This window comes from Corvus hawaiiensis, chromosome 2, assembly GCF_020740725.1.
Source record: "Corvus hawaiiensis isolate bCorHaw1 chromosome 2, bCorHaw1.pri.cur, whole genome shotgun sequence".
Taxonomy (NCBI): domain Eukaryota; kingdom Metazoa; phylum Chordata; class Aves; order Passeriformes; family Corvidae; genus Corvus; species Corvus hawaiiensis.
The window spans coordinates 18,810,553-18,834,691 of record NC_063214.1 but is presented as its reverse complement, the minus strand read 5'-3'; the positions used below and the strand labels follow the sequence as shown (position 1 = coordinate 18,834,691).

General features: G+C 44.8%; 1 protein-coding gene across 1 annotated transcript in view; it reads left to right on the top strand.

The window, feature by feature from the left end:
• The window catches only part of MAP6 (microtubule associated protein 6), a 47,355-nt gene extending 26,865 nt beyond the window's left edge, over positions 1 to 20,490 (top strand). The window contains exons 2-3 of the mRNA XM_048293630.1: positions 14,317 to 14,530; positions 16,402 to 20,490. Coding sequence (XP_048149587.1) covers positions 14,317 to 14,530; positions 16,402 to 16,602 — 415 coding nt within the window. The 3' untranslated portion in view covers positions 16,603 to 20,490. The remainder of the gene's footprint in view (positions 1 to 14,316; positions 14,531 to 16,401) is intronic.
• Positions 20,491 to 24,139: the final 3,649 nt, after the last annotated feature.

Genomic DNA, 24,139 nt, shown 5'->3' with positions numbered 1-24,139 from the left:
AGTGTAGTGGTTTTGGTTCAAAATATTCATTACTTACTTATTTTCCTTCTGTGAGGTAAGAATTAGGAGAAAGCAGGCACAAACCTTAAACAGTTGCAGTACAATGAAAGAGTTTTATTACTAATAGAATTAAAAGTAAAGAGAAATAACAAGAAATTAAAGCAAATCCCTCCCCCCCCCCCCCCCCCCCCTTCCAGCACTTCTCTCCTTTTACCCAACTCACACAAAGGATAACAGAACATGGGATGTTAGTCAGTGTTCCAGTTCTTGAAAAGTCTCTCTCTTATGCTTAAGGAAAAAAGGGTTTTCCTTCAGTTGCACATGGTTCCCAAACTGCCACCAACAGCAGACCCGCCCGGAAACAATCAATCTGCTGTGTGTAGAACATCTCTTCCATGAAAAATCTCACAGTTCCTTCACACTGCAAGACATAGTCCATCACATGGGGTTATTAATCTTTTTAAGGATAAGTTATTTTTGGCCTGCACACGAAGGCTTTCTTCGCCACAAGTCTCTAAGAAGCCTCTCACTGCTTCTATATAGCCTGGCATAGGCACTCTTCACAATCTTCACAGGCCACACGTTGATTCTCCACCCCCCCATGTTCTTCAAATGGATTAAAGAGACAAACAGTTTGTGGTATTACAGTTTCTTACCAGGGCATGCAAGAAGTTTTTTTAAGCTGCGCGCCAGAATTGCGGCACCGCCCTCTTTTCTCCTGTCGCCATTTCCAGCTTCGTCTCACATGGCTCACTTTCTCTTCCTCTCTGACTCTGAAGCTGCCATGTTGAAGAGTGTTCTTGTTCAGGCTTTATGGTAGAAAAAGCCTCGGTCCCTTTGTGCTGCTGGCTGCATGGTGTCTTCTTCAGTTCAGCACGAAGTGTGCTGGCTGCAGACAGGAGGCTCTGCCGGCTCCCGTTGACTCCGCCGGCTCCGCATGGAGAGGAGAGGGACCCGCCTGTCCCCAGAAGCCGCGCTGGATGGGTTTAGCTGTGAGCAGTCCATGGCTGGTTTTAGCTGCCTGCGGCTCTTGGACAGTCCCCCCCCCAGCGACCCAGGGTCCGTGCCGCGGCATTGGGAAAGGGGGGAAGGGGCAGTGGCCCCAGCCTGGCCCGGCGGGGCCGGGACGCTCGGAGCCCCCCGCACCGTCCAGCAGGCAAGCTGGGACAAAAGGGAAATCGCGCCTTTCCATGCGGTTTAAATATGTAAATTATGAGAAGCGTCATTAGTCTAAAAGACTGTCCATCAACTCAGGTTCAACCCACTACAAAGGTGTCCCTGCCCATGGCAGGGCAATTAAGAGTGACATGAGCTTTAAGGTCCCTTCAACCGTTCTAGTATTCGACGAATTTGGACCAGAGCTGTTGTCAGCGCTGCCAGTCAGTGAGATGCACTTGTCCTTCATCTCCTTGGGCAGTAGCTCTTCAATTCTTTAACCAACCATCTGTCCTGTCTTTGCTGAAAGGTGATGCCTTTGGCTTCTCTCCCCATCCTGCTGCTGGATCTCTGTCAAAGACTGATGACACTATGAGTTCGTGAAATGCAATTGCTTCATTTGGCCTAACAATCTTCATTTTCCTATGTGTTCATTAGCACATCTTGCTGCACCAGATTCCCCTCTTACAAGTCACATCGTGGATTCACATGTAGCTTTTGCAGTATGAAGCTCGATTCAGGAAGTTGTTTATTGTCCATATTTACATCTATGGAGCAGCTAAGGGCCACTATGCATGTGCTGAAGTTTTTTGATGAACTGAAATAAGGCATTTTTAGTTCATCTGCAGTTTCTGTCTTCAGACACTTTAAATGAGGTGCTGAAAACATCTCTCTGCCAAGAATCCCACTAGAACCAAAGGCTCACAAGGCCATCAGATAAGGGTTGTCCAGCCTTGGCACAGGCTGCCCAGGGCAGTGGTAGAGTCCCCCTCCCTGGAGGGATTTAACAGATAGATTTAACAGGGCCAGGTAGATATGGCACTTGGAAACATGGGTTAGTGGTGGACTTGGCAGTGCTGGAGGACTGGTTGGACTCAATGATCTTAGAAGGCTTTGTCTTTCTTAAAGATTCAGTGATTCATTGTGCCCTTTTTGCATGGGGATGAGCAGAGGCAGGCAGCTGACAGTTTCTCTGCATCCCATTGGATATTTGAATTAGTTCATTGCATTCACCATGAATTGCACTAAAAAATCTCTGCACTTAGAGAGGAGAAGAATTTCCAATGCTATGTTGTCTTTGCAATTTCTTCCACTTTTCCCAACATGAAGGTTTCTTCTCAAGGGTTTTTATCCCTGGGACCCTAATAGATGAGCCTACTTAATTCACATGTCTATATTTCTGTGCAGTTGTGTGTGTTGTCTTGAACAGAGAGTCATATATGTGATGCTCTTTGGCCCAGCAAACTCTCAAAAGAGCACTTTGGCTCTGTTATGGATCAAGTGAGAGTGTTAGACAAGCCCTGCCTTAGGTTGAGATTTTTGGCAGCAGCTTTACTCAGGTGACCTCCACCTAAAAAGCTCTGTCTTGCAAGTTCTTAAGAATGGCCAATCAGGTCTATTATAAAATTAGTTATTTATTGAATAGACAGGAGATTAGCAGACAAAAGGCCTTAAACAGAGTTACTTACTACACAGGATAAAACAAAGAACCACTACTAGATTACATAAAACAGTGCATTATATAAATGTATCTATATTATAGCTAGCAAAGAAATTCCTAGGTTAGGAATCAATGTAATTTACCACCAATTGATGAGGTGGTACATAAAGTCCTTTCACTCAACCCCCAGGAGAGTAACCATGAAAGTCAGCATCCCGATTTCAGGAGAAGACTCCACACATTCTGAGGAATGTGCAGAAGATTTCTGCTTTGTGAAAATATGGTGTAGCTTTTATAGTTTGTAAAGTGAAATGCCTGTCAGTCAGAAATTTCAGCTTATTTTCCCACATCTGCTTCCGCAGCAAGACGTTTACTGTCAGCTGAAAGCATCAATCCTATGGCACCAAAATAACTCACAAGGCAAAACTGTCTTTCACCAGGGCTTATGTGGTGCTCTGAAGCAAGATGCCCTGAGTTATTGTGCCTGCTAACAAACAACAGATAAGCTTTCCTGTGGCAGGGGCAGAAGTCCTGCTACAGGCTCTCCTCATGCTCTTCAGGTTCCTGCAGCCTATCCAGATCAGCCTGTGGCAACACTTTTCCCAATCCTACAGCACTCTGTCGATAAATATGCTGTTGTGTCAAAGCATCCATGCTGTGAACTGCTTTGTTTGTTTGTGTGGCAGATTTTAGTCATTTGTCCTTTTGGAGGACATGGGGGCTGAGTTGCTGCTCCTAGACCAACCCACTGGAGAATAGACATACAGGCATTTAAAGGGGATGTTGGCAGAACTTTGACCTGATCCTGACCCATTTTCCAGGGGTGAACATGACATTTGCAGATGGATTACTTCTGCAAGCAAGCTCAGGCTGTGATCGCCCTGGGAGCTTTTCCAGCAGGCTGGATGGGCTGGCTTCGTTGTTGACACCAATATCGAGTTTATCATCTGTACACGCTTGAGCCTATGTGGAGACAGCATGAAAACTACTATATGGAATGGCCAGCATGTGTCCCTTTCTTAGCAGGACCCATAAGCTTATAATATGCAGGGAAGTTCAGAGTGGTATAAACTGGAAGATTTCCACAAGGTGGTGATTCACACCAGGAGGTCTCAGTATTGTTTAGTTTAACCTCTCTCCAGATCCTCAGATACACCTTTTCCTGGTTTCTGGGATTTCTGCTGTGGGATCTCCCAGTGTTATGCTCCCCAGAGTCCATGCTGCTCCCTTTGGCAGGTGTTTAGCTGCCAGGGTGTAGGGATGGCTTTGGGCTCCTGGGCTGTTGCAGGTGCTGATAGATATCTTTTATGAGGCTCAGACTATGCTCTCCCTGTGGCTGGGCAGCACAAGGAACTGAGTGCAGGGGAAGCTGGAGAGCAGATATAACGTGAAGGCAGTAGTGGAAAGAAGGAAACAATCTGGGGGGTGCTGGTGTTTACCCCGAGGTTCACAAAGTTGATTTTGTGTGACAAAGCTGCCTAGATGAGTCTGAGTGTGAGGATTTATCTCACCCTTTTGCATCATACATGCACCTCTACACACTGGCTGGGCTGTTACTCATAGAGTTACTCACCCACAGCTATGTTTCTCACTCAGCTCTTTGGCCTTCTGCAGTGTTCACCATCACCTTCAGTCCTGGTTTTGTGATGTTTTAGTCATGACAACCTGCACAGTAATTCTTCCTTCTTGAAAGCCCACATTCCATGTTCCTCAGGTATAGGAGAAAGTTTCACGAAGGATGTCTGCACTTCAGGCGGCTCCCTTGAAAGCTGTTTATTGCATAGGCGAAGTTACAGCATTTCAGGGAGTGGGTATCCAGAGCCAGCCCTACAGCTGCCAGCTACAGCTTGTAGGCATACCTGAAGCCGCTTTCTATTCACGTTACAAAGCATTATATACTTTTCTTTGCAGAGTATCTTAATACATAACAACCAATAAGCACCATACACAATACCTTTACATTTGCCTATAGCCTATCATAACTACTACCATCACCATATTATAGTCATTATTACCCAATCACAAGAGTAAGTAAGTTACAATTTAAGCTTACAACGGAAAATTCTCAAACCTCTCTTTTTCTTCCTACATCGACATTTCTTGTTTGCCTGCCATATCTCTCTTTTTGGTAAAGACATGTTTTCTATTTACTTATGCTCTTCTTGAGACTTATTTACTTGGTGAAAAACATGTCTTTGTTTGTAGTCACATACCTTTGTCCTACTCCTAAAAATCTCCTTCCAACTCATCTCCAACCTTTGCCTTCTCAGTTACTCAGCGATCAGTGTTTCAGCAAAACATCTTTTACTCTATATCAAAACTTGCTTCCATTTCTACCTCATCCCCAGTTTCTACATTCAGAGATCTTTCTGTCAAGCCTACTTATCTGTGAAACTTTCTTACCAAACTTTCATCCTCCCTAACACTCAGGCAACGCAATATCCATGATTAAATGGTTGGATCACAGAATCACAGACTAGTTTGGGTCAGAAGGGACCTTAAAGATCATCTTGTTCCAGCCCCCTGCCATTGGCAGGGACACCTTCCCCTAGACCAGGTTGCTCCAAGCCATGGCCAACCTGGCCTTGAACACTTCCAGGCATAGGGCAGTCACAGCTTCTCTGGGCAACCAATGACAGGACCTCAGCACCCTCACAGCCAAGAATTTTTGCCCAATATCCCATCTAACCCTGCTCTCTGTCAGCGGAAAGCCATTCCCCTTGTCCTTTCACTCCAGGCCCTTGTCTAAAGTTGCTCTCCAGCTCTCTTGGAGTCTCTTTAAGTACTGGCAGGGGCTCTTAAGGTCTCCTGGAGCCTTCTCCAGGTGAAAACCCTCAGCTCTCCAGCTTGTCTCCAGAGCAGAGGGATTCCAGCCCTCACAGCATCTCTGTTGCCTCCTCTAAACTCATTCCAACAGCTCCAGTGTCTTGGGGTGCAGGTGACATGTTGCAGTAAAATGTCAGGCTGTCAGCAGAAGCAAGGAATCACTCCAGCCCAGAAGTTAAGGTTTATTTCTCTGGGAGGCAAGAGCACATTGCACTGTTTACTATGACATGAGGGACCTCAGCATGGGCCAGCATTCCTTTGATGCTGGAAATGAGTTAGAGGGCAGGTTTTGGCTCTTTCAGAGCAGAACTATTGATCAGGCTGTCTTTAAAATCAGTTGTGTTTGCAGGAGGATGCACCTGTTTATGCTGAGTCCAAATGTATTTCTTCCTGTTCACATTAGCAAAGAGAACAGCTTTAGGATCGAAACACAAGCCTGCTCCTCATCTGAGCAATCCTTTCTGAGCTGAATTTGCCTGGAATCCATGTAGTCCAGCGTCTTCGGCCAATCACAGCCAGAACCAGACAACCCCAGGGAGGTTGGAGGAGATTCCTACATCATGGAATAACTCCTGCTTTGGCCCGTGGTTGTTTTTTGGGAGCAGTTAAATGCTGAAGACAACTCTGAATACTCCCAATATCCATCTAAATAGCCATGACTGAATTAAATCTCATTATATACTGAAGTTCAGTGTCCTCCTTTAGCACTGAGCTCAACCAGCCATTATCATGGATTTGGGTTTCCCACTATTTCATTTCACCAAACATCTCTTTTCCTGCTTTAAGAGCTGGAGAATACTTAAGAGCAAGTGACACTGTATTCCAGGAAGGCAAAATAATTTGAAAATCCCAGACATATTTTCTACTTAGTTTGGCCCAAATGTATCTTCTTTTCATTGCTGTTTTGTTTAGAGAAACATTAAAGAGAAATCTGACGTTCTGAAATACTCCTTGTGAAGCACTTTGATGTTTTGCATCATAAGAGGATTCATAGTCTTTGGTGTTGTCCTGAGTAGAATAAGGAAAAAAATATGGGATGGTAAAGAATTAAAGAAACTGAAAAAGAAAATTAAATTTTCATTTTAGAATTAATTAAATGCTTCAGGCCTAACATTTTGTAAAGTATCTTCTTTTTCAGTGAAAAATCTGAATATTTTTCTTTTTTCATCGAGATGTACTTTTCCAGATTAAGCTAGAAATATCCCTCCTGTGCAGGACTCCACCATGAAGTCCCCCATCTCCTTTTTCTGCATTATTCATTATTTCGTATGTGTGCATCAAGAAGAGGGAATTGGCCTGGCTCAGTGCCAGCAGAGCTAGTGTCAGCAGAATACATTGAACACCCTGTGCTGTTGCTGAGCAAATGTAGCCTCTCTTTAAAGTTCTTCATAGAAGGTGGAAGCCTTGAAGTGGTTAAACCTTGCCCTGTCCTGTTGTGCCTTCCCCCTTTTGACTTTCCTTTGACATCAGTAGATAAAGGCAATCCATGCCTACATGGGGCTTTGACAAGCATCTCCAGAGTCAGCTGGGAGCTCATTTCAACCCCAATGCACCCTGGCTGGGCTGAAAGAGGGTATTTATGTCACCTTCATCTGCCACCACCTTCAGCAATCCTCAGTCAAGGGGAAAATGCAATTAAAACAAGCAGGGTGGATGAAACCTCACTCAAGAGCAGTGTTGTGTTCACTGATACATGTGGAGAGCAGGCTTGGCTTTAATGGATATAGATCAGGCCACTACCTCCCGAGGCTACTGTCATCTGATAAGATCTGCTGCCTATACATTTGTAAGGCATCTGCCCTGTCCTGTACAGCCTTATGTTCTCATCAGGTCTGTAGATGGATAAACTCTCTTTAACCTCACTGGGAAATTTTCGTGTTGAACTTGGCTTGCTAAAGGTCATCTGATGCCTCATACTCTTTTTCACTGAGTTTTATTTCAAGTTCCATTTCAGGTCAGCACTGCGTTCCGTGTAGATTCTAATTATTCTTTCTAAGGCTGGGACCAGAACAAGGCAGAAAATCAGGAGACCTGTAATTTTCTGCTATTTCAGTTCAACCCTCCATTTCATGCCAAGAGAGCAGTTCTTAAAATCTTCCTCAGCAAAATTAAGAGCATTTAAAATCCCTTCGATTAAGAATTTCAGAGCTGGACAAAGCTGTGCCTGTTGGCTACATCCAGACTGGAGCTGGTGCGTGGTTCATATTTGCTGCTTGAGCAAAGGTTTAAGTGAGCTGTGAGACCGACCTCTTTTAGGATGGGTTCTAGCACGTTCCTTGAATACTTCAAGAGCTAATTTGATGTGCAGAATTCTGCAAAGCTCCAGACACCACTATGACCTGGTGTTCTGAAAATAGGGGGAAAGCAATATTTTCAGGGCTTGTTTGAGATTGCCTAAGGAATTTGTAACTTTTGGGCACCTTCCCCACAAACTGGTATTGGAATGTTAAACAATAATGAGGGATGTCTCAGAATGACAGGATCTTTCTCCAAACCAGCATAAGGTTTAGTGTTACAGGAGCAACCAATATGGTACCTTAGAGTACAGATATTTTTACTATACCCAGAATAAAAAATTTTTAAAAAAACCCTCTTAAAGCTGCTAAATTTCCTCTCACTTCTTTGCTGCATATAAGAAGTTTTTAAATGTATAACACAACATCTCTGAGTGACATAAAGATCCTGGTGAATCAGGCCAGTTCCAGATGATAGACTCACAGAATGGTTTGGGTTGGAAAGGACCTTAAAGACCATCCAGTTCCAACCCCCTGTCCTGCAGGGATACCTTCCACTAGACCGAGTTGCTCCAAGTCCTGTCCAACCTGGCCTTGAACCCTTCCAGCAATGGGGCATTGCACAGGAAGTACAGTGCAACTGCCTTAAAAGAGTGTAGCTGTACCATGCACTGTTTGGACAACACTACGTCATGGTGACATCAAACAGTATCAGACACATTTGATTGAGAGTCATCAGACTTGGAAGGGGGATTTAGGTTACCTTCCTGAGACATCCCCTTCATCTTTACAAGCAATAGAGATGCAGGCCCCAAGCAGGGCACCTGCCTCCTCATTCATACTCTGCGTTAGGAAATTCCCTCTTCCTGACACTCAAATATGGTGATCCACACTCGTGGCTACAATTTTGGCCCATTGTAACTGATGCTTTTCCAAGTAATTGTTGGGTTGGATTCAGGAGCTGGCATATTCCAAGGGCACTTCCCAATAAGTTGTTTTCCCTCACTCATCTGTGGTGGAGATGAAGAGACTTAGGAATTAGTTCTAATTAACCATATTGAGTTACTGGGCACTGATGACAGAGAATAGCCTGTGTTTATTCTAGTAACACTTACTTAATGTGTTGCCTGAATATCATAAATAGACTTTGAGACCAGCCTGTTGCGCCAGCTGTAGCTGTAATAAATGGTGGAGATTCTCTCCTCCTTCTGCTGTCTCTGTGTGCTCTGGATGGCAGATGTGGAGAACTGGACACATTGGATGTTTCAGTGGTCTAGTGGGAAGTGTCCCTGCCCATCGTGGCAGGGCAGTTGGAACAACATGAGCTTATAAGTCCCTTTCAACTTAAACCAGTCTGATTCTGTGTATGTGGTAACAACAGGGAGTGGCTGGTCCATTCCAGGTGTGGTAGGACTCCATATGAATGTGGCCCATGCACTCTCACATACTTAAAGGGACCGTTCATAGTGTAACAGCTGGTGATGTTAAAACATTTGCCTGAAAAGGATTTAGATTTAGATTTAGAATATAAACACAGAATCACAGAATGGTTGGGGTTGCAAAGGACGTTTAGAAGTCATCTTATTCCAACCCTCCTGCCATGGGCAGGAACAACTTCCACTCGACCAGGTTGCTCCAAGCCCCATCCAACCTGGTCTCGAATTCTTCCAGGGATGGGGCAGCCACAGCTTCTCTGGGCCACCCATTATTTCTAGATGTGCACTGAATCCACGTGGCATACTGGTATTTAGAATTTGTTTGTCAACAAAGTATGGGATTTCTACATCAATAGCCTTCTATCCTCCATCTCCAGAGGTTGTGGCTGAGCTACTCCAGAGCTGATAGACACAGTGCATCAGTGCGCATCCACCTAAGAATGGCTGTTATTCCATTCTTTGCGTGCAAAGCCTCATCTTGGGAGACATAATGTAGTCAAGGGTCAAGTCCGATCACCAAGAACAGTGGAGCTGAGTACTCACAGAATTGTTACATTTGCATTCAGACCAGCAAAGCAGGGTGGAGACAAGCAGTCTCATTTTTCAGTTAGATGAGACTTGTTGCATTAACAGCCAAGCTCTATTGCAGAAATCATTCCCTGACAGCCCACAGGGAGTACAAGGCTTTTCTGTGCCTTTTCTGCCAAGATCACAGGGGCTTGGGGGAAAAGCCTGTCACTTCCTGCATGTTTATGTTTGCATAATACAGCTGCTAATAAAGTTGCCAGGCTCTACAAATACAGTCATGCTGCTTCAGAACTGACTTCTGTATAAACCAGCATTCTTTGAGCAGCAGATTGGATAAATCCTGGTTTGTGTTCCACCTTTAAAGTCCACTCCCTGCATCCGCAGTACAACAGCTTTCATCCTTTGTCTGTGGTTGACCTGATGACCAGTAGTGGCTGGTTGTTCAGCTGTCCTGACACTGAGTGAGAAATGTGAATTTTACCTCTTTCCCTCAGCTGCAGAACACTGTTTGGACGTTCCCCATGTGCCCATTCACTGATCTTGAGGAAAGGTATTGTGATTTTAACCTTTGAGATTTCTACTTCTGCCTCAAATACAATAGAAAATAGCTAATTGGTTCTGAAGTTGTTAGGAAAGAAATCTTAAGGACAGATAGATATGGGCAGAGAAAATTAGTCCACCATTTTATTTATTTATTTCCGTATATTGAAAATGTCAGGAAAATTAATCCACAAACACCAGAGGTTTGTGTCCAAAAAAGAGACAGAGGAGTCCTGTTACTTTATTCGAATAAAGGGAGAGGCCATGGGGCATTCCCCTGGGGTCTCTCAAATTGTTAGAGGATGCAGCCTCCTTTCTATCCTAATTTCCCAGCCGCATTTCCCTCTCTTTTTCCCCATTGGCTGAGGTACTTGGGAGGTACAGACTTCCCGAATCGCCTAATACAGACCCCCTTCTAATGCATACCCACCCTTTTTCTTTTCCTATGGAATTTATGGTTCTTCCTATTGCTTCTTTCATCTCTCGGTATCTATCTTTACCTATCAGCAAACCCACAGTTTGTTTGTGTGAAAGATGAGGTTCACTCTCCTGTTAAGATTTAAAAGTTTAATAAAAGGACAATAAGGGACAAAGATAATAAAGCAAAATTCGCGGCTCCGGGTGCCTTGGCACTCAGCCAAGAGCACAGCTGTTTTTTCGGAGACACCCTTTACATACCTGTCCTATTGCATCAGCCTAGTGCATATTCATAATCAATTATGCATATTCAAACTTTTCCTTAAACTAGTTCACATGTTCCAGGACGTTTGGCATGGCTCTTCCTTGGGTCCGCCCTTTTAGAGCATGCGCATTTCTTGGTTGTACTTTTAGTCAGTTTTTATTATCATCCTCAGAGTGGGCTTTGGTCCATGGTTTCTGCGGTAGTTGCTGATAGTTGGCGTGTCAGTAGCAGGGGTCTTTGACACACGTTGGTTGGATGTTATCCAACCAAGCAGACAGTTCAATTACCAACAAGCATAACTATATTAGCTATTTCACTATTATGTCTTTATAACGAAGCTGCTTTAACATTATACATATAGCATCTATTTGTAACAAAGCTATTTTTACATATAGTATGTATTTGTAGAAAGCCACTATTATAATATATATCACAATAATAAAGCTACTTTAACATCACTCATTTTAACATTTGCAGAAAGCCAATATTATAACATTTATCTATCACAGTTTGTAAAGACAAATCCCTCTCACTCCTTTCATCAATCAGTGGAAATCCTCCCATTGTTTCTTTCACCTCTCAGTATCTAGCTTTTACCTATCAGCAGACCCACAGTTTGTAAAGACAAATCTATCTCATTCCTTTCAAAAATACATAGTCTACTTTGGAACACAAGTGGATCCTAGAAAGACACCTCTTATCTTCTGATGAGTTTAAGATGAACTTTGTCATTCTGTCTTGGTTTGAGACAATTTAAAGGAGAACGCTCTGGAATGAGTTGTCTGCCTTTATAGGTTCTAACAATCCCTTTCCACCAATAAGGAACATATATGAGTAGGTAACTGAAAAAGTAACAGTTTACTAACAAGCAGAACAGCAACAGGCAAAAATAACCTGCTAGATACAAAATTGCTAAATCTCATAGACTCCCCCCAGAACAAAAAGACACCCAAAAATGCCAGGGACACACACACGCACACACCCACCAAGATGGGCGCTCCACAGCCGAGCTTGTGGTTTGAAGGACAAAGGGAAAGGTAGTATCAGTCTTTCCCCCACCCCCCCTGCTCTTCCTCCACGACAACTAGAGCTCCAACTTGTATTCTCTGGGTCAAGGGGCTAGAACTCGCGGAAGGACTTCGCCTTACTTGCAGCAAGAGACGACAGGGCAGGTAAGGCAGGGTGACTGGGCTAGGACAACTCATGGTGTTCTGTCTTCAGCCAGGACAACAGATGACCTTTTGCAGCCTAGCATCCCTGCCTGAGCATCCTCTGATGACATGCGCATGTCCATACTTAAGCTTTCCTTATCCTCTGGGCTCAATCCAGTTGCTTATCTTCATAAAAGTGAAACCGAGTATCTCCATTCCCGTTTGTCAAATTTGGTAGAAGCTGATTAAGATGTTCAAAAGTATTACGGGAAGGGATTGACTGGCAGCCCACTTACACAGAGCTCATTTCCCCAGTGTTGGGGGTTAGGTTTTCTTTTTTTTTTCTTTAGGGAATTTTCCTCCATTTGTTGTCATAGAGATGGTGAATGGACGTCGATTTAAAAGACAAAAGATGTAGCCAGGGCTTTGGCATATCATTAGAATGGTTCTGGGGGAGGGGGAGAAGCAGTGTGATGGTTGGCAGTTTCTTAGCTGGGGGTGGGTCAGTCTTTGCCTCGCTTGGAGGGTTGTGGGTTGTGGGTTTTGGTGCTGGACTTCTCCTGCCCAGGGGGACTCGCTGCTACAGCTGAGCCTTCCTTGCCATTTCTCCTTGCCGTTGGAGATCACTGCTCGCAGAAGCGGCCGTTGGACTTTCGGCACCCGCCGTGTCTGGGAGAAAGACGATCCACCATCTGCATGGGCGCCTCAGGGGAAAACGTGGCCCCTGTCTCCTCCCTCTCTCCGGAGGGAGCACCTCGCGGCTGCTTACTGGAGCCTCGGCTGCTACTGCCGTCGCCAGGACACCCTCGGGACACGTGAGAGCCAGGGAAAAACCGAAACACCCCCCACCTTCTCTCACCATTACGCCCTGGGGAGACTCACAGCTTGCTTCGGCCGCCCTCTGCTTCACCAGGAGCCAACAGCGCCCACTGCCGGTTGTGATCGTACCTACACCAAAGGGGAAATCGCTTGATGGGCAGAGAAAGGCTGTTATTGGGGATTTTTTTCTGTTTTGGTGGTGGTAGTGGTGTCATTGTTGTTTGTCTGCGTTGTTTTTATACATATTTATATATATATATTCTAGTAAAGAATTGTTACTCCTTTTCCTTTATTTTTGCCTGAAAGCCCCATAATTTCAAAGTTATAATAGTGAGGAGGGAGTCGTCTTTCCCATTCCAGGAAGGTTCCCACCTTCCTTGGCAGACACCTGTCTTTTAAACCAGGACACCTAGTAATCCAGGCTGAAAATGAGTAATACAACCCAAAAGTGGTTAAGTGGAACAGGCAGGAGGGGCAGGGTCTGTAACTTAAAAGGGTTAATGCCTTGGAAGTCCTGAAATTAAGACAAGAGCTTGGAGCAACCTGGTCTGGTGGAAGGTGTCTCTGCCCATGGCAGGGGGTTGTAACGAGATGAGCTTTAAGGTCCTGGCCAACTCAAACCATTCTGCAATTCTGTGATTTCCCAGGAAAGTTCACCCCCCAGAGGGTTTGTATCAGCACTGTTAGGACAGATCCTGGCTTCCACTGGAGTTTAGATCCTTAAAACACTCTCTTGATCTGTGTCTGAGTACAACCTCCTAAGATAGCAACACATTTAGGGTTTCTCCTTCCCCATTCTCAGGTGAATGGTGATTTTCAGAGAGAAATTGAAATGGTTTGCTTCAAACCTGGAAGGTTGTTGATGTTGCATTGGGAAGAACTACAAAAAGCAAGAGAAGGAAGCCGTGGATGGGAACCAGAATGTGTCCAGAAGACAGTGATCCACACTTTCAACTGTGTTTGGGGCTTTTTCTACCAGAAGTTGCAGCTCAGTCCAAAAGAAATGAAAGATGGTGTTATTTCTTCCCTGTAATTCAGGAATCCGCTATCAGTTAATAGAGAGAAGCTGTAGTTTTCAATGTATCTGATAAACTGTGCATTCCCTGCTCTGCTTGAGTTTACCTCTAAGTTGGTTTTGTGTTAATTAGTTATGTTAGTCTTAATTATTTATCTGTTAGTATGGAATTAACAAAACTGTTCTTTCTAATTTGGTGCAATATAGGTGGAATCATACAAATCTCTACTTACAGGTGTGGCTAAGGGGTGTCCAGGACTGGCTGATTTTAATAGACTGCGTTTCATTTGAATTTCTCATAATGCGTCAGTGGGTTTTGGATGAGGTAAAAAATGAATTGTTGGGAGCCAGTTTCTATGTAAACCTGATCGAATGGAAGCAAAATCCTTTCCACATAGACTTGGTTGAGCAGTGCAAGACTCCATTCCCATGTTATCACTGCTCTCCTGTTGGTTTAATTCCTGAAGCCTTTTCCTTTTTGATCTTCAGAAATGAGTTCAGACCCTGGATAGACGTCAAGCCTGTGAAAGCGATAAAAGCGAAGCCCCAGTACAAACCGCCAGAGGAGAAAATGACCCATGAAACCAGTTACAGTGCTCAGTTCAAGGGGGAAACCAGTAAGCCTTCCCCAGCTGATAACAAATACCTGGAACGCAGAAGGATACGCACTCTCTACAGCGAACCCTACAAAGAACCTCCAAAGGTGAGAAACACGGCAGAAGGGACCCAGGGCCATCACTGTTCCTGGTGGCACATGTCCAACACAGTAAGGCTGGGCTGAACACTGCATGCTCTCGCTCCCCTTATGTGGCATCCTCATTCCAACCAACAGGTGCATTTCATGATCCACCTTGGAGATGGTGGTGAATAAAAAACTAAACATGTCCCAGCCACATACACTGCCAGCCCAGAAAGCCAACAGGGTCCTGGGTTGATCCCACAGCGTGGACAGGGAGGTCAGGGAGGGTATTCTGCTTCGCTGTCCTGTTCTGCCCCTCTGCTCGAGACCCCACCTTTAGTGCTGCCTCCAGCTCTGGGGTCCTCAGCACAGGAAGAACATGGATCTGTTGGACTGAGTCCAGAGGAGGCCATGGAGACGCTCCAAGAGATGGAGCACCTCTGTTATGGAGACAGGCTGGGAGAGCTGAGGGTGTTCAGTCTGGAGAAGGCTCTGGAGAGACCTTAGGGTCCCTCTCAGTGCCTAACAGGGCTCCGGGGGAGCTGGAGAGGGACTTCCGTCAAGGGCCTGGAGGGACAGTCGAGGGAGAATGGCTTCCCACTGCCAGAGGGCAGGGTTAGAATGGATATTGGGAAGAAATTCTTGGCTGTAAGGGTGGTGTGGCCCTGGCACAGGTTTCCCAGAGCAGCTGTGGCTGCCCCATCCCTGGAATTGTCCAATGCTAGGTTTGAGGGAGCTTGGAGCAACCTGGTCTATTAGGAAGTGTCCCAGCCCATGCAGAGGGTGGGGAATGAGATGGTCTTTAAGGACTCTTCCAACCCAAACCCATAATTCTATGGGCTCTAGGACTTGAGACACTTCTGAGACAATAGTGCTATACGTCAAATTGTATAGAAGTGAGCATAGGGCCGAGATGAAGAGGTTTTTCAGTTTTCATTTCCTATGTGATTATCCAGGCAGCTTTTTCTTTCTCCCTCCAAAACTATAGCAGCCCCATATTACATTTTATGCCAGGAGCCAGACATCTGCTGTTAATTCAGAGCATTCCTCAGATTTTGACAGTATGCACTTCTGGCTTTGATCAGATCAAGAACATATGTTGAGAAGGGCCTGAGCTGAAATGTCATCCAGCCGTTTTTTCTAAGAGCAGCAGAGGATCTACATATAAAAAGTCTGTGAAGTTTTAAACATAGGACCATACGTTGTTCCCTGAGTTGATGAGTGCTTAGATGTGTGAGGACTGAGAGAGATTGCAGGGAGAGCATGTAGGAGATGGAGGCTTCTGTTCTCCCTTAATTTTGGTAACAGTCCTTCCTGTTTTGGGGCTGTAGAAACAAGACATTGTTGTGGAATTTTCTCATGTGCCAATCCGAGTTTTGCACCTCACGTATCCCAAAGTAATTTTCCTCCATTTTGGGAATCTGTTAAGGACAAACAAACAGAGGAGTCCTCTCCTGCAAGATGGAGAGGGACAACTATAACTAGCAGCCTCTTTGTCCTGAGCATCATTTCTCTGCTTCCAGTCCAGAGAGAGACAATCCTCTGTGGCTTTGTAAAACCCCTCGTGAAGTCAGAGAAAGATGCAGAAATTGATAAAATTACTGATAATATTCCCTCTCTGATTCACCCTGCTCTATCCTGATCTGGATACAATGGACTCTGCTGGCTCCAGGGGCACTGTGACTTCAGGGCATCCTGAAAGGAGCTGGCCATTTGCAACTCAGCATAAGCCCAGCTCCTCCCCTGCCTTTGTGGCAGGGCAGAGCTGAGCAGATAAGTAACATTTGTGCTGTTTAAGATCTAAATCCTGTTTTCCACCTGTCCTTGTGTCTCTCCTTCTCTCTCTCTCTTTCTTCATCTCTGTGTTGTTGTTTTGCCTATCGCCCTCCATGCAGGTGGAAAAGCCTAGCATAAAGCCTTCCAAACCAAAAAAGACCACAACAAGCCATAAACCCCTGAAAAAGGCCAAAGACAAGCAGATTGCATCTGGCCGGGCTGCCAAGAAAAAGAGCGCCGAGACCTCCAACACTGCAAAGCCAGAGGATAAGGAGAAAAGTAAAGAGATGAACAATAAACTGGCTGAGGCAAAAGAGTAAATGTTACTGCACTTTCCTTTATTTCTCATTTTTTCCTTTTCTTTCTTCCTTTGTTCCTTTTTTTTTTTTTTGCCCCTTTGATTAAATAAAGGCCACAAAATTAATTAGAGGCTTCTAATCTGCTTTTTGTTCTGATTGTATTAGAAGCTTTTCTGTTTTATTTCCGAGGAGGATTAAGAAATCCTTGTTTCTGAGGTCAGGTTGTTCTGCTTTGCCTGCACAACATGGCTCTGCACAGAGTGAGGGATGTGGGAATGCATAAGCAGGGTCCTAAGAGATGAAGGTAATGGATCAGCAGTGATTACATCCAACAGCTTGTCCCTTTCCTCGGGCTTGGTTCTTCAGTGCTTTGACAGCATCAAAGTGCCCATTGAGCCATGCAGGGGCTGTGCTCGCATCCCATGAGGTCCTTTTGGGTTGGCCATTGTTGTGTCATCTCCCACTGGTGTCAATGGGTAAAGGGTTTTCGAGGCAGAGAGGATCAGGTTAATTCGTGCTGCCATGGATCTGCTGTAAATCCAACAAAATCAGTGGTGTGGCCAAGAACAATTTCCCCTGGTGACACTGATGGGAATTCTGCTCCAAGAAGCAAAGGGTAAGGAGAAGGAAGTAAGGAGCCGAATCGTCCCCAGCGGTAGCTGGGAGTAGGTCTAGCTGCATCAAGGCAACTTCACTCATCAACACTACTTGAAGTCCTTGATTTAAAAAAAAGTGAGTGAGGGAAGGTGCAGTGAGCAGTGTAGACTTTCTAAGCACACAGCAGGTTAGACTATTATCAGCAGGTTGTTCTTCCCTATTGTTTCCCCTAAGTTATGGATCTTTTTAATTATTCCTGTTTTGTTTTGAATCTTGGTCTGCTTTCTTCACTTCTGGGGTGCCAACAGAGCTAGGTTTCAGAAAGTGGTTAGTTTGCAGGTGTGACCTTCCAAGGGGTAGAAAGAAATGTGTCATCAAGGATGGCTAGAGCTGTCAGCCCCCGTTGCATTTATTCTTCCAGCTGTTCATGTTCATGTTGGCTCATGAGCATCCCAAGAGGGCCATAAAAATGTTGCTGGGATCCCTAGACTCCCTCCAGATAAGATCTCAGGGTTTCAATCATATTTACTGTGCTCTTACTCTAGGAAATCCCCACGACTAGTTTGGAAGCCCTAAACACAGCAGGACCATTTGTCAGTGAGTATGATCTGGCCCAACAGACTGGCATTGCATGCCACAGAATCTGGGTCACTGGATCAGTGGGAGAGTTGTGGTCCCAATCCAAATTTATGTGCCTAACTTCTGGATTGGGTCCTAAATACATGAGGATTAATCTTCATCTCACCAAATAGAGCTGTTAAACTCTCCCATAGCGGAGTGGCTGCAAGTTATGATACAGGGTTCTTGTTACTTATTCTTGCAGCTCCAAATTTTCTCTAATATAGAGTCCACCTTGAAACTTCCAGAGGACAGTTGGGAAGCATGAAGACAGAGATGGGAAATAGAGTAGGGAGGTGGTGTGTTACTGCAGAGGTGGTGGAATAAGGAAAGTCTTACTGCTAGGGGTATTATAGAGATATCTAGCAGATAGTGAAACTATCTAGCAGAAAAATGGATGGGTTGGGAGAGTGAGGAGTCCTGATTTTGGGGTTTCATCCCATTAGAATTGGGTCTTTTGGAAACATAAATGAGTGGTGGGCTACAAGGTTGAGTGAAAATTTCCAATGAGGAGGAAAGGTCTGTGATATACAGATAGTGACATTTGCTGGCCTTAGTAATGAATAAATGCCAAGTTCAGTGTATCATGTGATGTGTCCTGTTTGCCTTGCGCTAACAGCCTAAACCTTTGAGTATCAGTAAGTGTAGTGTTCTGAATTCAGTGGTGTAATTCCAAGCTTAGCTTGTGTGCTAGAACTGTGTGCTATGAGCTAGTCAGGTTGTGTATGTGGAAATACATATATTCATATATAGAAATATATATATATATTTAAACCTCCACTGCTTAGGAGGAAACCAGGGAAAATCCTCCAGGAAGTAAAACAGTGGAAATCTTTGTGAATGTAGTGCTTTTTTTTTTTTTTTTTGATGTGCATGCCTCATGGAGACACTGATCTGTCCATACTGATCATTGCTTTTCTGAGTGCTCAGAAGCCCCTGCAACATTGCTCAGCTCTGTCACCAGAGCAGCTCAGCAAAAGGCTTGTGTTGAGCTGGTAGAGATGTGCTGCTCGCAGCTCTTCCTACCTGTCACATAAGGGACAACTGGCCAGAGAAGATGAGCTCCCAAGACTTTGTGTGATTCCTTAGCTTTTAAGATGCTTCATGTATCTTCACACTCCTCAGTAACATCCTTTCCTATCACAGGATGTAGCATCATCTATGAAGATATGTCACAGCAGGCAGAACACATCAGGAAGGCAGTAGACAGTTCAAATAGCTCAACACAACAGTCTTACATAAGGACAGACCATGCAAAACAATTCTCCCTATTATTTTTCAGCCCTAAGCTTCACATTTGAAGACACCACACTTGCCACTGTTTCACTTGGAATTCAATGGGAATTTAGCCCTTGACTTCAAGGTGAACTAAATTTTGCCCAGGGAACACCACTGAGATGCTCAGACCACCTAATCCAAGCATCTCCATGGCTCTGGATGAACTGCTGATCATCCAACATCTTCGGGATGGTTTCTCCTCAGTGAAGAGCATCCATCACATTGTTTGAAACATACATGGTGAGTGGTCAGAATATAGCTTTATGTTTCCATAATACATGAAGCTCTTTGGTGTCAGGGAGCTTGGCACTAGAAGACCTTTAAGGTCCCTTTCAACTCAAGCCATTCCATGAGCTCACTACAAAGCTAGGTATAAAGTGTTAGCCAGTGGTTTTAATTCCCTCTCTAGTGAAGGAACTTTCCAAGGGCCATTGAGCTGCCTATTTTTAACACCTGTCTTTGGGTGGGATGAATGGTCCTTGAAAGGTTTTCTTTGCAGAAAGAGCCTGGGAGACTGGTAAGGCCCGGATACCTCCCTCTCAGACAGCAGCAAAATAGGGATAGAAATCCTGGCCTGTGTTCCATGTGTACCAGATCTGCAGCATGCATCCAAGCACACACACATATCCAAGCACACAGGCTGGCATTGCATTGAATACCAGGAACTGCAGCAGAGGCAAGCCTCAGGGTGAAATCCTGCATTGCTCTACCTTCCACAGACTCTATGCCCATCCAACCCACTCAGGTTTGTCAGAAAGGAGACCAAATCTCTAACATTTCAAGTTCACTTTGGGCTCTGAGCTTGTCAATCCCACTGGGAAATAGTGCTCTGCTGTTCTGTGTTTCCAGCTACCACAATGCTGATTGTGTTCCACTGCTATTTGTAATATGTTTTACTTTTCTTGTAAAAAGAAAAAAGAAATGTTTTGCTTTTTACCCTGTGATTGCTTGCTATTCCCATGCTATTGCTTGCTTTTGCATTTTCACTGTATTGTACTGTTACTCCTTTCTGCAAAATGGTGCTAATTTCTGACTGAGCTCCTGTTTTCTGACTGCTTCGCACACCGATCACTTGCTTCTTCATTTGCAGCATAGCCAGTGCTGCATTTGCAGCACAGCCTGGCGCCCATGAATTCCACAAACTCTTGCCTCTTGGAGGCAGATAGGAAGTGTCTAATTAATATTTTGTGGCCTGGGTTTGGTTGCATATCACAAATTGTCTCTTGTAAACATGTGAAGCACACCTCCTTGTGGTGCTTTTTCATTGTTGGTATTCTGATGAAAGTCTCTCTCTCTCTCTCACACACACACACACACACGTTAATGTACAGCCAATTGATTGTGACGTGCTTGTGATCTTCGCTTGCTCAAAGGGTTCTTTTTCCAATGATAAATAAATGCTGAAGACAAATACCACCTCCTTGATCTTGTTTTCTCAATCAGAAGCACAGTTAAGTGAAAGAAATGCCCATCCAACCAAAATGAGGCTTGTGTTTCTTAGAGTTGTCACTTTCATACCTGCTGTAGGGACAGCTGGGATGGCACAGTCTGACTCCCTTTAGGTGGCTGCTAACCTCAGACCAGTCTGGCATAAGCACTAAACATTTGCAAATGCAAAGATGGACAGTGAAGTCATGTGGACGGAGCAAGTTTTCTTTTATTTTCTATATAAAATACCTTTAAGTAGAGGGTCTGTGCAGTGCCTTGCTCATGTCCACCTTGTACTGGCTCAGGGAGCAGAGACCAACTCCACTGAGAGCTGGAAGGAGGGTAGATTATGTTAATCATTGGTAGATCCAATGTTAATTACATTTTTTTCAACTGCCTACAGGTTTTGTTTTCTCCCTGAACCAAACCTGAACAACCTGGTCTACTGGAAGGTGTCCCTGCCCATGGCAGAAGATTAGAACTAATTGAGCTTTAACGTCCCTTCCAGCCCGAACCTTTCTATTCTGTGAAAAACACCTGAAAGGCCAATGAGAGCGGTCACGGGGCTATAAATCCTCTGAAAGGCGGTGGCAAGTTCTTGGGTTGAGCACTTTCAGTGCACTGCAAACCCAGCCACTGCTGAACAAGTGCTTGGCAGAGTCTGTAGAAATGTAAAACAGTGGTTTTATATTAATGAAAGCATTGGCTATCAGGAGAAAATGATACTTGAGAAGAAAGCAGGACTGAGGGCACAATTTTATTTTAAATTGTGAACCCTAATCTTAGCTTAATCTCTTTTTTTCTTTTAATTAGCCTGCAATTCAAATTTTAATCATGTTTTCTCCTTTAATGGATATCCCCACCAACCTGAAGAAAATTACTGTATTTTTGAGCAACCTGGTCTAGTGGAATGTGTCTCTTCCCATGGCAGGGGGTTTGGAACTAGATGGTCTTTCAAGTCCCTTCCAACCCAAACCATTCCATGGTTCTATGATTTTGAAAACTCTGCTCCACCATAACTCTGTTGACATCCATGGACCACCAAACCTTTTCTGCCTTCCTGTTGCTAAGGGTGCTATTTCTCATCCCTGCCTGGTTTACAAATCACTTTCTGAATTTATTCCATCTGTGACCACATGCTAGTAACAGTCCTGCTTTCTGATGTCCACTGTATCACCCTGCCTTCCTGCACCCTTCCCCACCAGCTTCATCCATTCATCAATCACACCTACCTATATGATTTGCTGAGTGTTTCACCTGGGCTGTAGGTCTCAGGATTTATCATTTCACTCTCTACAGCTGGTATCAGAGAAAATGCTCATTTTTAAAAGACTGGTTATTATTGGGGCTTATCTGGGACAACCCTGATGGGCAACAAAGTCCTTCTCCCATGACACAAAGGTAGAGGGTCTTTTCCATGCTGCAGTCTGGATAGGTAATCCATCTGCTCCCCTGCAGCTGCCCAGAGTGAATGCTGGAAAACATGCCTTTGCTGCCCTGTTGTTCTTTGTGCGTTTGGGCTTTGCAAGGCTGAGTGAGTTCAAAGGGGCAGGATGCATTTCAAGGGGACAGTAGGACCTATTGGGCTGATGGAAGGCCTGGACTCCCTGGTCTTTAACCATCACTTTCTGAACCCACTGGTGCTGACTGACTCCTTAATCTTTGCCAAGTCACTAGTGACTGGCACTGCCCATCTCTCTCCAAGGGCTGTGCCGGGAGGGCTTTACTGAAAATAAAGTGTTTTGTCTTACAGGAGCATTTAGTGTGGAGGTGTGGAGGAACTGGCTGGAGGAAAAATGTCTTAATTGTCAATGTTGGTGTCTGGGTGAAGTGAACAAGGAGGGGAGACAATAAACTGAATTTTGAAAGTTGAGTCCGCTTCTCAAATACTTAATTACAGAGCATCTTAGAGGTCTTTTCCAGCCTAAATAATTCTGTGATTTGAGAGTGGCTTTGCAGAGGTGTCGCTCTGACTGCCATGAGCAGTCTCCTGAGGAGTTGTCTCCATGCTTCCAATTTTAATGAGCTGCTTTTAAATACATTGTGTTCACTCATCTAGGATCCTTGTGCATGGGTGGATGAAAAAGTTTTCCTTGACACTCTCCATCCTTCCACTCCAGCTTGGGCACAGAACTGAGCTCCCTTTGAAAACCTCAGTTGTCATTTTTACATCCCTGACTGGTAAAAGGATGTTTCATCAGCTGACATATCAGCCCTTATACAAATACAACCTCTTCTGTCATGATATTCTTTTGGTTTAGGGTTTATTTAGAGATGTGCCAGTGCAGGAGAGAAAGGGACTTTTAAAGAAGATGCTTCTGACATAGCTTGTACCTCCCAACATCCAAGGAATAACAACCATCCCTAGTGACATCAGATCAAGAAGAGGAGCCATACAGGAAGAAGAAATCCCCTGGTATACACATGATGATATGGATGTGCTCAGCTCTAAGAACAGTATCTTTTCCACATTTGGAAAATATTGTGATGTTCATACATGGGCTTCTGCTCTGCCTTGTTCCAGCAGTGTCATGGTAAGTTTGATCCAGCTGGGGAATTGGCAACTCACTTCCATTTGCCCATATTCGCTTGAGCTTTCTGGGTCGGGAGCAATTCCACTAATGCCACTGGGTCTACTTCCAAGCTCAGGGATGTGTGATGAGGGGTAACACAGCTCTGAGTACTTCAGGACTGGTGGTCTGTCACTAACTCTGAATTGCTTATAAATACTCTTAATTTCTGTTGCAGGGTGCCTTGGGAATAACTCCCTAATCCTGTCTGTCATGTGGAGGACATGTGAGGCAAGAATAAAAGAAAATCGTACTACTGGACTGAAGGCATCTTTATGCTTTCTAAAATGCCAGCTTGCCCTTCAGGCAGTCTATTCCATGGAAGTCAATGACAAGGACCAACCACCAGAAAAATGATGGATGGGAGTAGTGGCAGATCTTAGTGATATGTGAGAGCCCTGAGAATGATAACTGTGCTTTCAATATGTTCAGTGGTGTGAGAGATGGGAAGGGGAAAGCATTTCTGAACCCTCCTTGTTGTCCTCCGCCTACTCCAACCTAGCCTGTGGCGTGCAACAGCCCCAAGCCCTCAAACAAAGCTGGATCTTGCCCTACCTACTTGGAGAGACTGGTGTGTCCTCCCTAGCTCTGAGAGAGGTCTGGAGAACTGGGTCACAGCAAAGTGTGAGGAGCACTCTGCATGGAACATGGTAGAGGGAATCTCCCACATTGATGGGTGTTAGATGGGTCTGTTCTTGTCAGTTAATAACACCCATGAGCACTTGGTTCCAATACCAGATGGTCAAGGTAGGGAAATCCTGAGGGCAGCCCCTGGACATTGGACTGACCTGCTCCTTGGCCTGGTTCAGGATTTAGTACCCAACTGAAGACAAGTTCAGCTGTAGCCACCCTGTTTGTACCCAAGAGATTTGCCCAGAGAAGCTGTGGCTGCCCCATCCCTGGAAGTGTTCAAGGCCAGGTGGGACTGGAGCTGGAGCAACCTGTTCTAGTGTAAGGTGTCCCTGTCCATGGCAGGGAGGTTGGAACAAGAGGATCTTGAAGATCCTTCCCACCCAAATAATTCTGTGATCCTGCAGAGACACAACCCCCCAGAGTACCTTGAATTT